The following is an 18544-nucleotide window of genomic DNA, read 5'->3' on the forward strand; positions in this document are numbered from 1 at the left end:
TACTCTCGCCAGACAGACAGAGAGAGAGAGACATTAGAGACAGAAAGTGAGACATCACCCCCCCAAGGGATATGGTCACGCCGCAATCCCTTCTCCTCCATTCTCTTCTCGGGATCTTGGGCACGCACGCACATGCACCTGGAGTGAGTTTTAAGCCACCAGATCCAGGACGCGAACCACAGTCGACTACGTGGGAGTCCAGCGACATAGCCATTACGCTAACTGCTGGTTCCCGAAAGTCAAAACTCTTGAGGATTGCCTCCTTCAACTCCCTGCCCTATAGGAGAGACATAAGGATTCCCTTGCAAGGACCTCTATAGGACCTTGATGTCCAGAAGCAATCAAGGTCCACCTTGGCAAATTGGCCCACTTCAAGACAATATAAGATTAGAGAAGAGTGATTTAAATCTCCTCCTTTCATAAAAAGAGAAAACGGCAAATACAAAGGTGGTGGCTAGATAATAGAAACTATAGTGATTTCTCAAGCAAATCAATTTTAAGAAAGAGCATATATTACAATAACACCATAGAATCTAATTTCTTTAACTCTCCCTGTACCCACAGAGCTTTGAAATGTCTTCACATATTTCCAGGGATGTACATAGTTCATCCTAGACACCAACAGTAGCTTCAGGTATGTTGGTCTGGGGGATACAGCAAAATATGGCAAGTCCCAAAAATAGCATGCAATAGAAGTGCAGCCTCAGCTCTAAAGCAGCAGTGAGCTGATACAAATAACTCATAAGGAGTCAGCAGGTGACATGTCGGCTAAGGCACTGGACTCCCATATGACTGACCATGGTTTGAGTCCTGGACCTGGCGGTTTACTTTCTCACTTTCTCTCTTTGGTGAGCACACAATGCCCTATAGCAAACTTAAAAATAATAAGTAATTAGGGATCAGCAGATGGCATAGTGGTTACATTGCTGGACTCCCATGTAGTCAACCACGATTTAAGACCCAGATTAGGTGACTTCAAATTCATGCCAGGCATGGGTGCGTGCATGCCCAAAATCCCAAGAGAAGAATGGAAGAGAAGGGATAATAGCATGGCCATACCCCCCTAGGAGGTGACTTCTCGCTTTCTGTCTCTTTTTCTCTATCTATCTCTCTGGTGAGTGCATGCGCCCTATAACAAAACTCTCTCTAGAAAATAAAATAATAAAATAATATTTTTAAAAAGACTCATTAAAGTGTCTAACAAAATTGTGGGATATTTTTTCTGATGTATTCATTTAAAGTAAAACAAACACAAATTATAACAAACTTATATATGATGGATAATCTATTAAGCACATTTGACAGTAAATTTTTCTTTAAACCATTATGAAACTCTATATGATAAGAAAGAAAGATTAAGGACTGACAGTAGCACAATGCTAATGATGCAATTCTCTGTGAGGCTGATGCTCATGGAAAGGTTCTCAGTTCACCTCCAGAGACTCTTGTGAACACCCTGGGGGAGACATGCCCGTGATCCAGGGCTAAGTGAAGCTGGGGTTGAATCACAGTCTGGGAACCCTGTTGGACTGTCTGTCTCTCCACCTTTCTCTGTCTGTCTCCCTTTCTCTCACCCTTTCTGTATCTCACAGAGCAAAGAGAAGGAGAAACTTGAAAAAAAAAAAGAAAAATTATTCCAAATTAAGATAAACTAAGCTTCAAAAAGATTAAATAATTTTCTCCAAATCAAATATCAGGTAAGTAGAAAAACTGTATTAAATCCAACTTTCTGACTCCAAGCCAAGTAATATTTTCACATGTCATGAGGTCCATATACTTTGTATATTGACTTTGAATTATATATTTTTTAAAATATGAAGGTATCTTATGTATTTATTTCATATTTTCCACCTATATATAAAATCAACTTCCTATAGCCATATGACATAAAACAAACATTTAGACAATTCAGTCCCAGGATTCCCAAAACAAAGTGGGAGACTTAGTATATTAAATAACATTAAATACTTACTTTCAGACTAATACGTTGCATAAATACACTGTAAGTAATAAATATGCTGTGTTTATTTTACCACATGTAAATTGCTTCTAAGTTAATTTATTCAACAAAAATATAAGCCTTTAGTCTAAAGGAAAACTAATTCAAGTAATTTACTAACCTCAATCCTTTTCTTCTGTGTTTCAAATTTGCAATAATTTGCCTTTCTGAAATGTGGAACTAAGAAAATTGTCCCTATTTCTCTATTTTACCTAGATTATTATCTAAAGGAATAACAAAAGCTGCTTAGACTACCTCTTGAGAGGGCATCCCTGAGCATATATGTTGTTAGTTTTGCCTTCTTCCCTTTAAACTACGACTTTTATCCATTTAAAACTCACACCTGTGAGCAGCCAGGCAAGAGAGGCATTGTCATTAAGTTCCTCAGTGCAAATCCATGATTAGTCACCCTCTGGGTGGCTAGTGCTTCTTCTTTCTTCTTCTTTTATTGGCCAACTGTTCTATCTTAGCTTTATACTCTAATCTAACCATGGTACATCTCATCTGCCTGACTTACTGACTCTCCTGCAAAATGGTGTGTGTAAATCTGGCTGTATGGATGGTCATTCAATAAATGAGAAAAATGACTTTTTCACCATGAAAAAGTCAGACAAGATCACTCCTGGTATCAAAAGAATGACAGCCCTACAGAGCTGCTAATGACCAGGTATGTCCCTCCAACCAGGGCAGAGCCTGAGTGCAAAGACCCATGTGGGCAGCAGAGTTAGAATCTTCTCTTAGTTTTTAACTTTAATGAGAAGATTATGAGGTAAAAAGAAAGACGACCATTTGTTCCACCATTTCTTCATTTATATTATATAATGTGTACTGAGTGCTTGCATGTACCAAGGACCAGGAGTGCAAAGAACCAAGCAAGCTGCCCCTCGTACTTGCTATTTGAAGTAAGAGCAGTGCTTTTTAACCCAACTGCACAATAACCTGAAGAGCTTTTTTAAAATGTGTATGCTTAGGGAACACACCTAGAGATTTTTATTTTCCCAGTCAGGTTTGGACCCAGCTTCTCAGGGGATTTTAATGTGTAGCCAGTCCTGAGAACCCTTGAGTCACAGCACAGATAGTACTGGGGTAAGCTGGAACAGGGACTTACAAGTAAAACATCTACAAACAGGGAAAAATCCTGACCCCTCTAAGGTATTTGTATGCCAATTTTCTTTGGGGTTTTCCCTGGTGTTTAATAAATATCTACCTCTGGTCCAGTCTGGAAACCACATGGCTGAGCCCAGATTCAGATTCTTAGGTGAGCCTGAAAACATGCTGGACATATACATGCATGCCCAAGACCCTGAGAAACTGGAGGTCTACAAAGGGGGATCACAGCAAGACAAAACCCTATCAAGGTCCTTTCTCTCTCTACCTAGCTTGCATGTGCACTATCATGAATATATTTTTAGCTTTTAAAAGCTACTTGAAAAAATAAAAGTCTACTTCGGCAATGCTTAAAGAAACCAAGGAGAAAACTTGTCTACCTACGTGTAAGGCAACTCTTTAAAGGGATCATAGCTCTCCCTCAGCCTGTCCTGGTAGAGGTAGCGACCATTAAAAGGAGATGACCTCAAGCAGAAGATCAATGTTAGAGGCCAAATTCGGGGTCCAGATCAAATAAACCTTAGAGAATCTTTTCTCAGGTCTTTAATATGCTCCTTTTAGAGGACAACTTTATCGTCACTTGAAGACATTAGAGACCCTTTCTTTATAAGGTGCATCTGTGTACCTAAAAGACCATGACAAAAAGACTCCTCCTCCTCAGTAGTGGCTCTTTCCCCATCATTAACTTTAGCACTCACAACAGGCTCTTATGCATGGCCCAGCGGTGCTGAAGGACAGTTGGCAGAAGACGGTTTTCACTGTAGGAGCAAGGCTTTATCCAGTGAAACTTTCTCAGGAGGATGCAGACCCAGGGTAAGACAGTCCAACCACCTTGGTCTTGCCTGATATCCCTAGCTCCACTCTCACCAAGGTTGCTATTTTCTCTTTCCCCAGGAGAGGTATATATGACCTTCATTGAGAAAGCTACCCTTGTTGAAGGTGAGGAGGTGAAAACCTGGTTGTATTTACTGTTTTTACTGAATTCCAGCCTATAGTCAACAGCTCCACTGAACTAGATTGCCTGGTAAGCACTAGAAAGAATGACAAGATAAGTAAAGTCTTAAAAGTTGTCTTTGACATAAGTTATTTTTAAAGGAAAGTAACTATTATTTATTGACTGTATAGCATGGCCTTATCCTGTGGTGAAATAATCTATTCTGAAACATGAGTCAGATTGCAATTAAGTCTATAGGGAATTTCATTCTAAATTCCTTGGTGAAGAGTGATTAAAATCTCATCCATGGTACTGCAATAAACACATAATTTTATTTTTTAACTCCTACAAAAATATAAAATTAAAATGGAGGAGCAGAAATAAATGCACAATAATATTAGAAAAATATCCTATGGAGATAAAAATTAAGTACTTTTCTCAGGCAACTCAAGGTGTGAATTCCATGAAGACATCTTGACTAAATATCAAATAGACCCATCATGCTCATCCACAACAGAGATATTACATTCATAATTTGAGTGTATCTCTTAAGTACCATAGCAGTACTTCTCTCAACTTGAAAAAAAAAAAGAATAGATTTTTTTTTTAAAAGGAATGTTTGCTTGTTTGTGCAAATAGGTCAACTGTCACTGGAATATAGAATAGCATTTTAGTCAAAAGTTAGAGAAAGATAGTTCTAGTTCATCCCTGACTTTTATGAAGTTATTTCTTGCTGAGAACATGTACGTGACACATCTGGCACGTGGTAGGTCATCTACAAATGTAAGTTCCCTTGCCTTTTCTTACATTTATGTTGTCTTTCCAATAAAAGTAGTTACTGACAGCAAAGACATTAAACCTCTAAATGCTCAGGCTGATCATTTAGAAGAGCACAAGGTGGACAGGCATTGTCATGGTCTAGTGGTTAAAGAAGCTGGATCCCACAGCCAACTGTGTTTCAGATCTTGACCCTGGCAGCTTGAAATAAAATACATGTCAGGCACATGTGTATGCATGTCCAACATCTCAATAAGATGGTGAAATGGAGGAGAAAGGATTGCACCATGGCCATCCTCCATTAAGAGGTGCATTCTCCTCTCTCTGTTTCTTGTCTGGAGAGCACACATGCCCTCCATGCCCTCTTGGGAGTGGGGAAGCACAGAGATTATGAAACAATGCCTCAAAATTTGACAAATGCATCCTAACTAGTCAAGTATGAAAAACAATGTATTATGTCCTGACCAGAAAAATCAGGGCTGCTAAGTTCTTAGGTGCTCATCCTCATACCTAATGTATTCAGCTTTTAAATTTAGACAAGATCAGAATTATTCAGATCAGCAAGATGGCCATCTGCTTTCAAGCATGCAGCTGCAAGCCTTTATACAGCAACTTTCCATGATTCATAACTTATTCATCCGAAGATGCACTCAGACATCTGCTTTATCATCAATTCAGCTTGTCAGAGCATTTTGCTTTAAAGTTTCATAGCCTCTACCCAGGTAATGTAGTGATCCAGAGAGTCAATCTTCCACAAAAAAAGTCAACTTTATTTATTTATTAATTATCTATGGTTTCCCAAGATTGATGGTTTGATCTTGATATTACATACCTGCATGTGTATATAAAATACATTATTAGTCATTTCTTTTCAAAATAAGAATGTCAGTAATAGCTACCATTTCATCTACCTTGAGCCAAACACTTCATCTTTATTTTCATCACCATCTAGGAAGATAAATATTATGTTCTTTGCTTTGGAGATGAGTAAATCAGTAGGACCAGATTACTTACCCAATGTCAGTAAGTATGGAAATGGTATAGTGAGTTTAAACCCAACCTATCCATCCCCACACCCAAGCTTCTGCAACAACCAATTTTGCCTCATCTTTGACTTGCTATGGAATAACTGCAATATTCCAGTCTCCAGGGAGACAATACTTAACCCAATGCCATTTATTCTCAGCCCTAGAAAGCTCTTTCATGTGTCGCTTAGTTAATATAAATGCCTTGAAAACTATAAATCGTTGTGTAAATTTATTGGAACCTTTTTTCCCTTGGACAACTCTTGGTACTCCTGGCTGTCTATTCTTTTACTTTCCATCACTGATGCTAAAAGACAGAAGTAGATGTAGAGTCCAGGAGGCAGTGAGGCAAGAACAGAGTCCAGTTCTCTGTGATCCAAGAGAGGAGCATTTCACATACTCTAATGTGGAAGAGAGTTGCTTAATATACAGAAGATTCTCTCTAAAGAAGACCAGCTTTATCAAGCATACCTATTTTATTGTCTCTACCCCTAGCATGCATTTTATTTCTTTGCTCCCTATTTATTTAATAACTAGTTTGTATGTACAAAGTAAGTGGACCCAACTTCAAACTTTGGTTCTGCAACCCAAAATTGGTCAGATAATCAGAGCCTTACTTGTATCATTTGGGAAAAAAAATGGAAATAATGACACCTTTTGCTTTTTATCTTTCTAAAAGGTAATATATAGATGACAACTGAATGGTATGAAAAATATTGCAGTACAATGTATAAACAATTACATCCAAAAATAACATACATGTCAGGATAACTATTTTATTGTAAAAGGAAGTTAGATGTATTTATAGAGACAGTCTGGGAAGTTATATACAAAATATTAATAGTGGTTATTGCTAGATGATTTTCAGTTTCTTCTTTTTGATTAGGTATGCTTTCTAAAATTTCTAAAACTATAATAAACAAAATTTTTAGATAATGAAATATCATTTAATTTTAAGTGGCAATGAGGATTCAAAAATACAGTAATTATAGAAGAAAAAGTATCCAAGTAATCAGCAGACAACTTAAACCACCTTTAAAATTCTGCGTTTGATTAAAAAGCAAGACCTACCAACAAATTCACAGTGAACACTATGACGAAAGTAATTTAAAATAAAAGGATGGAAAAATAACATACAGAGGACTCTCATTACTCACAGATTATGTTCCACAGAACTGCTGTAAGCCCTGACTTGGCAAATATACAACCAATGCTCTTAGGGGAAATTCAGGGTTAGGTTCCTGTGAGCCTCTATTACAACATTTTTGTCAACTGTGCAATACATAATCTTGTGCTATGTACATTTCTGTTGAAATAAATAAATTAGTGAATTCAACACAAATAGTGAATACATGCTGTTGATTCATTAACATTGAGCTCACAGCCAAGAGGATCATTATTCATGCCTACACAAACTTTCTCTAGACATACATTTTCACCGTAAGGCACACTACACTTCCTTGTGCCTGGGAACATGAGGCAGCACATCAATAATGAACTTAACGGCCATTTTAAAAGTGAAATTACCAACCAAAGGCACCAAAATGAGAAAAGCATGGCACTAACAGAACACAGAAAACACACTGGTTTACAGAATAAGAGCTGCAACAGGAAGGCAGAGTGTACAGCCTTAGCTAGGAATGAATGTGTATGTTGATGACTCAAACTTTGTCATTCTGCGCATGCCCTAGAATGACAGCACAAGTGCTGCATTGATTTTAAAGTTACAAATAAATATTAATGAGTAGGCAAATTTGCAAATATGAAATGCAAATAATGAGGAGCCACTGTATCATGCAAATGTTAATGGAAAGAAAGCTGGAGTTATTATCCAATTAAAATAGACTTCAGAAGGAGGTTGCCAGAAATAAAAAGGTATCGATACTACCTAATGATAAAAGTTTCAGTACACAAAGAAGATATAACAACCTTAAATGCATATGCATCTAGTAAGAGCTCTTCAAAATGCATGAAGCAGAAAATGATAAACGAAAAGGAAAAATGGAAAAACATCCATGACTTTTGCCAGAGGCTTTAGCACTCCTCTCTAATAATCAATAGACCAAGTACCCTGAACATCAACTAGGATATAAAAGAAATGAATGCCACCTTCAATCAACTATGTCAAAATGACACTTAGAGAGTATTCTACTTAAAAAGAGAATATGCATTTTTTTCAAGTGCATATGAAACATTTACCAGGATAAACCAAATTCTGGTTTATAAATACACTTTTCCAGATTTAAAGCAATCAAAGCCATGGGAAAGTTTTTTTTCTAACCATAATATAACTGAACTAGGACTCAATAACAGAAAAATACCTAGAAAATTTCCAAATAATAGGAAACTAAACAATGCACTTCTCAATAATCTAGGGAATAAAGAAAAGATTTGGGGGAAATTAGATGTTTTGAAATGGATAAAAGTGAAAATAGGACATCAAAAAATGGGGATGTTGGGACCAGCAGTTAGTGTAATGGCCATGTCGCTGGACTCCCACATAGTCAACCACGGTTCGAGTCCCGGACTTGGTGGCTTAAACTCACACCAGGTGCGTGTGCGTGTGTGCCCAAGATCCCGAGAGGACAATGGAGGAGAAGGGATTGTGGCGTGACCATCCCCCCTGGGGGGTGATTTCTCGCTTTCTGTCTCTATGTCTCTCTCTGTCTGGCGAGTGCACATGCCCTATAGCAAAAACCTCTCAAAAAAAAAAAAATGGGGATGTTCTAATGTAATGCTTAGATGAAAATTTATAGCATTAAATATTTATTTTAGAGAAAAAAATGATCCCAATGAAGCAGTTAAATTTTATCTTATGTCTAGAAAAACAAAAGCAAGCTAACGTCAAAATAAGCAGAAAGAAGGAAATAATAAAAAAGAAACAGGTAAAATGAAAATAGAAAAAAAAATTACAATAAAGAAAACCAATGAAGCCAAAATGTTCCTTTGAAAAGATCTTTTGCAATTAATAAACTGAACTAACAAAAGTAGATAAAAGATACAAATTGTCAACATCAGGAACAAAAGGGGGATATCACTATAGACTCTATGTACACTAGACAGACAGTGAGAGAATGCTACAAACAACCCTATTCACATAATTCACAAATTACATCAAATAGGCTTTAAAAAAGCTACCAAACATTTAAGAAACACAAAAATGAAAAATTATCTGTTGGTGACAATGGGTATACTAATATCTTTGACTGAACCAATATACAGTGTATTCATGATGGGAAAATACATTTGGCATGCTGTAATGATACACGGTGATTGAATGTAAAATATTTTGCTTTAATAAATGAATAAATAAAATAAAAAGTTACCCAAACTCACTAAGATAAACAGAAGAGTTCTTTATCTATTAAAGAACTGGACTAATGGTTAAAGACCCCTCTACAATGAAAGCTTTACACCAGATAGTTTCACTGGTGAGTCAAATATTTAAAGAAGAAATGATGCCATTTGCATTATTTTGGGATGTTATAACAACAACAACAACAACAACAGAAAGACATAAACTGAGTGGCTTACACCACAGATACTTATTTCACACAGTTCTGGACTTTAGGAAGACCAAAAGTCAAGATATTAGTCAATTTGGTTCCTGTGTGAGGGCCTTCTTTTTTATTTAGGAATGGATACCTTCTTCCTGTATCCTCACATTGTAGAAAGATCATCTCTATTGCATGTCTTCTTAAAAGAGCACTAATTTCATTCACAAGGAATTCTGTTCATCTAATCCAAATTATCTCTCAAAAGCCTACTCCCAAAGACCATCGTATTGGGGTTAGGGCTTCAACATACAAAGTGTTGAGGGAAGACACAAACGTTCATTCTATAGCACCGTTCTACACTACATCTTCTAGAAAATTAAAGAGGAGGGAACACTGCCCATCTCGTTTATGAGGTCAGTATTATACTGATACCAAAAGGCAACTGTGATGCAAGAAAAATAAATTATAGACCAATAGCCCTGTGACCACCAATGAAAAAATCCTCAACAAAATATTAACAAATTAAATCCTTCAATATATGTATAAAACAATACATCATTATCAAATGAGTTTTATTTCAGGAATGTAAGACTAGTTCAAGTTTTGAAAATCAGTAGATCATTCCTCCATATTAACAGTCTAAAGAAGAAAAATAGTAAGATCAAATCATTAGAAGCAGAAAAACTAGTTGATAATATTCAACATGTTGAATATTATCTAGAAAAGTAAGATCAGAAGGAAACTTCCCCAAATTAATAATAAGCATGTACAAAAAAAAAAAGGCAAAAAAGAACAGCTAGTATCATCATTAATAGTGAAAAACTGATGCTTTCTCCTAAGATTGTAAACAAGGTAAGAATGCCCACTCCCACTATTCCAATTTAATATTGTACTGGAACTCATTGTTGGTGCATAAAAGTGTAACACTGGAAAAGCAGAAACAAAACAGTCTCTGCTTGCAAGCCACATGATTGCCTACCTAAAAATAATAATAATAATCCTAGGATTATAACTCCTACAACTATTGAGAGAATTAAGCAAGATCATAGGAAACAAGGTCAACATGTAAAAATAAAACGTATTTCTACACTAGCAATAAATGTTTGGAAGCCAAATTGCTTTTAAACGATATTTACAGTAGTTGCTCCCAAAAGAAACACTTAGGTACAAATATAACAAAACATTTGTAATATCTGTAGTATGCTGAAAGCAAAATACTGAAGAAAGAATGCAAAGAAGATCTAAATAAATGAAGATATTAATTCTCCATTTATAAGCTATAAATTTCAGGAAATACCAACAAAAATTGGGGCAGGATTTTATCTAGATATATGCAAGCTGATTCTAAAAGGTATATAAAAAGGCAAAGGAACTACAGTAGCCAAAACAATTTTGAAAAAAAAATTAGAAGGTCCACACTATTGATTTTATTATTTACTAGAAAGCTACAGTAATCAAGACAATCTGGAGTTAGTGGAAAGACAGATAAACAAAAGACTGAAACAGAATGAAGAGCCTAAAAACAAATGTACATAAAGTCAATTTTTAACAAGTCACATAAGTAATTCAATGAAGAAATATTGTTTTTCTTTTCTTTTTCCTTTTTTTTTTTTAAGAGAAAGATTTTTGCTCTAGTGCAAGTCTGCTTACAGGAGAGACAGAAAGAGAGAAATCATCGCCCAGGGGTGGGAGGGATGGCCACACTTCAATCCCTTCTCCTCCATTTTTCTCTTGGGATTTTGGGCATGCACGCACATGCATCCAGTATGAGTTTCAAGCAGCTGGGTCTAGGACTAGAATAATGGTTGACTATGTGGGAGTCCAGCAACGTAACCATCACAACATCTGCTGGTCCCAAAATATTGTCTTTCCAACAAATGGTATTATAACAATTGGACATTCTTGTGCAAAAACAAAACAAAAAAACCTTGACCTAAAATTCATGACATATCTAAAAACCAACTGGAAACTGGGAACCAGCAGTTAGCATAATGGCTATGTCGTTGGACTCCCACGTAGTCGACCGCGGTTCGCGTCCTGGACCTGGTGGCTTAAAACTCACGCCGGGCGCATGTGCGTACGTGCCCAAGATCCTGAGAGGAGAGTTGAGGAGAAGGGATTGAGGCTTGACCATCCCCCCGGGGGGTGATTTCTCGCTTTCTGTCTCTATGTCTCTCTCTATCTGTCTGGCGAGTGCATACGCCCTATAGTGAAAATCTCTCCAAAAAAAACCCTGAAAACTGATTATAGGTCGTCATGTAAATTATAAAATTTTAGAAGAAAACATAGAAAAAAATCTTTATGACCATGGGTTAGGCAAAAAGTTTTCAGTCATCAAAAGTGTAATCTAGGGACCAACAGTTAGCGTAATGGCTATGTCGCTGAACTCCCATGTAGTCGACCGTGATTCGGGTCCAGACCCAGTGGCTTAAACTCAGATCAGGCACATGCCCACGATCTGGAGAGGAGACTGGAGAAGGGACTGTGGCGTGGCCATCCCCCAGGGGGTGATTTCTCACTTTCTGTCTCTGTCTTTCTGGCGAGCACACACGTCCTGTAGCAAAAATCTCTCAAAAAAAAAAATGCAATCTATAAAAGTAGAAAGAAAGATAAATTAGACTGTATAAAAATTAAAAACTTTGCTCTGAATAGAAATATTTGGAAAATGAAGTCAAGCCACAAACTGGGAAAAACAGCTGCAAATCACATATTTGACAATAAAACATATCCAGACTACATATATCAATAAAAACTCCCAAAACTTAACAATAAGAAAATAGATATTCTCCCAAGAAATGTCTAAAAGATTTGAACAAAAACTTCATCAAAGAAAAAATATATATGGCAAATAAAGGATTGGAAAAAAATATATTAAAATCATTAGTCATAGGTAAATGCTAAGTAAAGCCACAATGAATATTATTATACACTGAAATGATAAGGATGCCAAGCAACTAGAGCTCTCATACATTGTTGGTGCTAATGCATGTAGTACAGTCTTCCTGAAGAATAACTATGCATGTACTTACTTTAACATCTGGTATTCCCAAGCTTAGGTATTAACTCTAGACCAATGAAAGCTTACATTTACATACACATACAGGAATATTTAACACAGGTTTATCATAATCACCAAAAATTGGAAACAACCTAAATGTCTTTCAACAGGGGGGAGAGGGAAGAAGGAGGAGAAGAAACAATTTAGAGTATATCCTACAATGGAATATTACTCAATAATTAAGAGCAATGAACTCTTGATGCAATACATTATCCTAAGTGCAAGAAGCCAATCTCTAAAGATTACATACTGTATAGTACAATCTGAATGTTTTTGTCTCCCGCAAAATTCGTATGTTAGAAGACACTCCCTGAGATGATGGAGATAGGGATTGATGTCTTTGAGACAAGAGTAGGTGATAGGGCAGAGCATCTTTTGAAAAATTTTAGTGCCTTTATAAACAAACAAGCCAGAGAGAGACCCCTTGCCCTTCTGCCATGCAAGGCATCAGACATCAAGTCAGTCAGCACTTTGTTCTTGGACTTCCCAGTCTCTAGAACAGTGAGAATTAAATTTCTATTGTTTAGAAGCCACTCAGTCTATGGTATTTTGCTGTAGCAGTGCCAGCAGATTGAGACATTATGTGATTCCTTTTATATGACATTCTGGAAAAGGCAAATCTTTACAGATAGTAAACAGATCAGTGGCTTGGGATAGGAGAAGTGCTAACACAGGAAAAATTTTTGTTGTAATGAAATTGCTCTATGGTCATTACACGAGTCTATACATGTGCTAAAACTCATAGAACTGTATGCAAAGAAATCAATCTTACTGTATATAAATTTTTTAAATGATGAATCAATAAGTTTTTAAAAGACTATACTAACAAAAGAATGTATTGGGTTGGCAGACAGTCTGCCCTATAATTTATTTAGTCATCAATATATCAGGAGTTGGTAAAAAGGTTTATATAAATGAATAGAATCTATAGCTACCTTAAAATAAATTATTTTTAAACTATCTTGAATAACTCTCTCTAGAAATATTGGTGCTCAATGTTCTTCAAACTAAGCTTGAGTCAAGAGATTAGCTACTTAATTTCTTACAATTATACCATTTTATTCCCCCAAGAAATTTTTTCAAAGATTTTTTCCATAGGGTAAATATACTCACTGGAGAAGACAGAAACAGAGAGAAAATGAGAAATCACCCCCAGGAGAATGGCCAAGTTGCAACCCCTTCTCCCTCATTCTCTTCCTGAGACTGCAGGCATGGACACACACACACATACACACACACACACACACACAGTGTGACTCTCAAGCTGCCAGGTCCGGGACTGGAACAGCAATCGACCATGTGAGAATTTAGCACCTTAACCACTAGGCCATCTGCTGCTCTCTCCCCCATGAAATTCTTATACTTTGCTTAATTTGTGAACAAGAAAAGAAAATATCTTTTTATTTACCATGCATCTGATTTAAAGGTAATCCAAATAAGTCAAACAGTACAGCGTATATGAGGCCCACCATAGAGGTACTGAAAACTGGGAGAAGTGGGGAGTGAAGGGAAGCTGTGGTTACAACTTCCACCTCACACTCTTTACCTTACTAGCTTTTCCTTAAAGAGTTACTAGTCTCTTGTTTAGATTCTGGAATTCTTTGGGTGAAACCATGGTACTGGGAAGATATTCAAATTTGTGATCATATCCATTCTCTCTTCCTGGAATTATGCCAAGAAATATCCTGATACTCTCTTATATACTTTTTCACCTCCAATATTAATGGCCAGTGGACTTAACTTCCATCTTGTACTTTGATTTTGTTTAAATATTGGTATGAGTGCCTTGATAATTCTCAACAAAACCAACAGCATCATATGGAAGTCCAGATATCCCCTCCCAAAACTTTTTTCCTCCTAAAGGTAAGCTTTTGCTACAGAAAAAAAACAGCTCAACACAGAATAATGAATGGGAGCAAAAATATTTCTCCATATTGGTGTCACTCTTTCGTGTTAAATCTTATGGTGCTCTAGAAATATTTTACCTTCAATTTTGGAGAATTGGAGGAGTAGGAAGAAAAAGATTAAGGAAATAGAATCCAAGGACCTCATTCCTTTTTTTTGGGGGGGGGGGGGAGGTTTTTGCTATAGGGCGCGTGCGCTCACCAGACAGACAGAGAGAGACATAGAGACAGAAAGCAAGAAATCACCCCCCAGGGGGGATGGTCACACCACAATCCCTTCTCCTCCATTCTCCGCTCGGGATCTTGGGCATGCACGCACACGCGCCTGGCGTGAGTTTTAAACCACCAGGTCCGGGACACAAACGGCGGTCGACTACGTGGGAGTCCAGCGACATAGCCATTATGCTAACTGCTGGTTCCCCCAAGGACCTCATTCCTTTTTTTGGGGGGGGGGAAGGTTTGTGCTATAGGGCGCGTGCGCTCACCAGACAGACAGAGAGAGACATAGAGACAGAAAGCAAGAAATCACCCCCCAGGGGGGATGGTCACACCACAATCCCTTCTCCTCCATTCTCCGCTCGGGATCTTGGGCATGCACGCACACGCGCCTGGCGTGAGTTTTAAACCACCAGGTCCGGGACACAAACGGCGGTCGACTACGTGGGAGTCCAGCGACATAGCCATTATGCTAACTGCTGGTTCCCCCAAGGACCTCATTCTGACCTTTAACCTGAGCTATGTGCCCCAGCTTAGACTAATCACTGTTCAGGAATATATAGTACTTACAGAGATATTAATATGTTTATATTTTATTCTCCATTTAGCTGTTAATTTTATGTAACTTCCATAAAGGGAAGAAGAAATGAATGATAAGTGGCCTCTATTAACTAAATATTTTAAAAAGTGATCACTGGGGGCTCAGTCTCTATGGTGTAGTCACTAGCATACCAAATTATGGAGCTGGAAGCCACATGTTGGCCTCACGTTGAGTCCCTGGCTCAGTAAGCTTGAAAACACACCTGGTATGTTCCCAGGATCCTAGAAGGCGGGAGGGCTGGAGGAAAGGGATCACTGCAGGACCAAGCCCCGTGGAGGGGGCTTCTCTCACTCCCTCTTTCTCTTTTGTGTGCACACATGCTCTGTCATAAATTAAAAAAAGTCATAGTCATGTCACCTTACCTTTAAGAGGTTTAAAAATTGGTATGCACAAAATCAATGCCTTCTAAATTACAAAGTCTATTAAAAAACTAAGAAAGAGCAAAGATATTGAATTGAATTGTCTGTCCTATGCAAATTCAGAAACCACCCAAAGGTCCTGCCCAATTTAGACACAATTTTTAAACTTTCTACCCTAATCGAAAGAAGAAAATGAAAGATATTTTATACCATACAATAAGAATCAATCCTAATTATAGTTATTCCTGTTCCAGTGTCTCTTTATTCTGTTGTATATCTAGACTGAAACTTGCTTTATGAATCTGTCTCTTTCCACCTTTGCCTTTAAGGCAAGCAAAGAGGCAGTAGATCCAGTCAATGGCACACTTGTCTGCTGAAGCCAGTTTAGAACTATACCTCAGAGCTCTTATTTTCTTTTGCTAAAATCCAAAACACTACAATATGTTTTGAATAGTGTAGCATCCACTGACCCAGTTTTATGAAGAGCTTGTTGTTAATTTATTGTATTTACCTTGGCTTATCTAATACCCTTTTATTAACTTTGGAGTGATTTTTAGCACCTGTTCCTGTTTCTTCCTTTCTTGAATGGTGAGTTGCCCTAGAGGAAAAGGATAGGATAGTAATTCCCTTAACTAGTACAAAACATCTGGATTCCCAGATTATGGAGATTTAGAAGACCAATATGTTAAAAATGTGGTTTTAATGCTGAAAAGCTGACAAAATTCAAAACAACTCACTGTTCTGGTTTTTTTAAAAAAATAATATCACTCCATGAATTATAAAACATATGATTTATAGATGAGAAGTTAAATTGACATAATATTTTTAGCACCCAGTTCTTAATGTACCAAAATCTTTCAGATTTTTAAAGAAAACCTCAGAACTAAAGAAATACCAAAAATATTTTCCCACAGATTTCTGTACCTACCCTACCCAGGTCAGTTTATGCCATCTCTGACAGTTTAGAAGAGTGTCAACATTCCCCACAGTGAAAAACATTAATATAAAACTTTAAAGTAAAATAGAAATTAAGGCCTATCCAAATTGTGACCTGCTTAAACTAAGTAAATCCACTACAGAAATTCCCCCCTGTTCATTACACTGTCCTCCACCCACAATGAAGCATTTAGGAAATGCCTCATTAACATCCCTCAACACCTCTAGCTCTGGACAACACCACCACCTCACCAACCTGCACCCCCACATCACCCCACCAACCTGCCAACCCCCACATCACCCCACCACCCAATCACAACCACCACAGAAAGATATGCTGTGCCTTTGGCTACATCTAAGCGTGAATCAAAAAGCAACTGCCCCTGAAGTTGATGAGACATTTTGCCAAGAAGCAAGGCTGCTCTGAAGTATCTGAGAAAGAGACAGAATCTAAGCTCAGAAAACTCCAGCTAAGACTGGCAAGACTGTCTAGAATCAGCCTCCCTCAGGTGGTAAAATAGGGATGAAGTTCTCTACCTCATAGGGCAATTGGAAGACCAAATGAGGTAACAGCAGGAGAGTGTTGTGTAAAGTGTTAAGTGGCTTATAAAAACAACACAGAGCTGTTTCCCCATTTCACCGAGTCTGTGCTGATTTTCTGTTCGTCCCCACACAGAACAGTTTCTCCCTTTGAGCTTTTTGGAATGAGCAGAAGGGTTCCTGGACCTGCCTCTGAGTCACTACCTATAATGCACAAAAGAGCCATTCCTGCCGTCCCAGCTACATCCTGGGACGAGGGGGAGGGGGCCGGAGGGGACAGGGCATTCCCTCCTCTCAAGTTTTGCTAATTGAATTTTTCGAAACCTAGTCTCGATAGTTCTCTTTTAAAAATGGCGTGCAATGTATGTTTCCTTCTCAGCTCTCTGAGGCCCATGCCCACAGCAAATGCAACCAGCCTCTAAAGTTAAACACCCAGAGCAAAGCTAGAGAGTTCTAGGCCCCTTTACTCTTCCTCACTCTGTTCCCCCGCTGCAGTCTTTAATGAAAAGAGAGTCTAAATTTTCAGAGTAAGGGAAAGAAGTTTTTGTTTACGCCTAGAGACAGCGTCGTAACAATGACCACATTTTCCCCACTGCTTCCTGACTCAGTCTGACCTCACCCATACACACCCCCGGGTCCTTGCTCCAGTGGGGCGCACTCAAACAAACACGCACGCACACGCCAGCAAGCCGGTCAACCACAGACAAATCTGACTCTTCGCCAACTTGTAGCCAGCGGTAGCAGCAAAGGGACCAAGGTCCTTAATCGCTCGCTGTGAAAGACACTGCAACGGCCAGCGGCGCCGCAGTCGCTTCCTCAGTGCTGCAGCCTCGGCCGGAGTTTCAGACCGAATTCCTTAAGGGTTAGCTTTCCTCTGCCCTTCGTCCCACTCCCGTGGCTTCGCCCACTTCGCCTCCTTCTCCTCTAGAAACCCGGACGAACAGAATCACTTTGCCACTTCTGCGGAAAGTAGCAGCGAAGAGAGTCCCACCGAAGTACCCCGAAGCCCACTCCGCTGCCCCACCTCTCCACCCTCCCGCCGGTGTAGGAGCCTATGCTGCTGGCGAAGGTCCCAATTCGCAAGGTGCCTGAGCTCGGACGGGGTGTGGAGGAGCCAGATGAGAATGGGAGCGGCGGGGTGATGGCTAGGAAGGGCTGGAGATTCTTAAAAGGACAGATGGAGTGGGACTGGGGAGAGGGGCGAAAGCTACGCGCGGAGGCACCCGCCGGTCGCTCGCACACAGACAGTAACTCTGAAACGCGCAGATGGCCCATAAGGTAAAGGCCTTTTCTCCCTATATCCTCTCCCTGTTCTACCCCGCTCCCTTCCTGGACACCTGGTGAAAAAGCAAGGTGCGGTGTACCTGGAGCGAACACCATGATTTCCTCCAGCCGCTACGCCCCTAGAATAAGAGAACGACAGGCAGACGGAGGGGGGAAGGCCAGGACCTGGCGGGGTCCCGTGCAGGTGGGCGCGCAGGGTGCGCGCGGGCCGCGGGTGGGACGGTCAGCACCTCGGACAGCTCCCCGCCGCGCGATCCCGGGCCCACAGCTCCTGCCGCCGCGGCGCGCGCTGCCTCCACAACGCCAC

General features: G+C 39.0%; 1 protein-coding gene across 2 annotated transcripts in view; it reads right to left on the minus strand.

Moving 5' to 3' along the window:
• Positions 1-18544, minus strand: part of AKAIN1 (A-kinase anchor inhibitor 1) — a 57237-nt gene that overhangs the window by 37975 nt on the left and 718 nt on the right. Inside the window, exon 1 of one of the 2 annotated variants that reach the window (XM_006146496.2) lies at positions 18318-18401. The exons of the other annotated variant lie outside the window; for it this stretch is intronic. Within the exon in view, the coding sequence (XP_006146558.1) occupies positions 18318-18333 (16 nt within the window). The 5' untranslated portion in view covers positions 18334-18401. Of the gene's footprint in view, positions 1-18317; positions 18402-18544 lie in introns of those variants that run through there. 2 annotated transcript variants of the gene reach the window in all.

The sequence above is a fragment of the Tupaia chinensis genome, unplaced genomic scaffold, assembly GCF_000334495.1.
Source record: "Tupaia chinensis unplaced genomic scaffold, TupChi_1.0 Scaffold000180_1, whole genome shotgun sequence".
Taxonomy (NCBI): domain Eukaryota; kingdom Metazoa; phylum Chordata; class Mammalia; order Scandentia; family Tupaiidae; genus Tupaia; species Tupaia belangeri.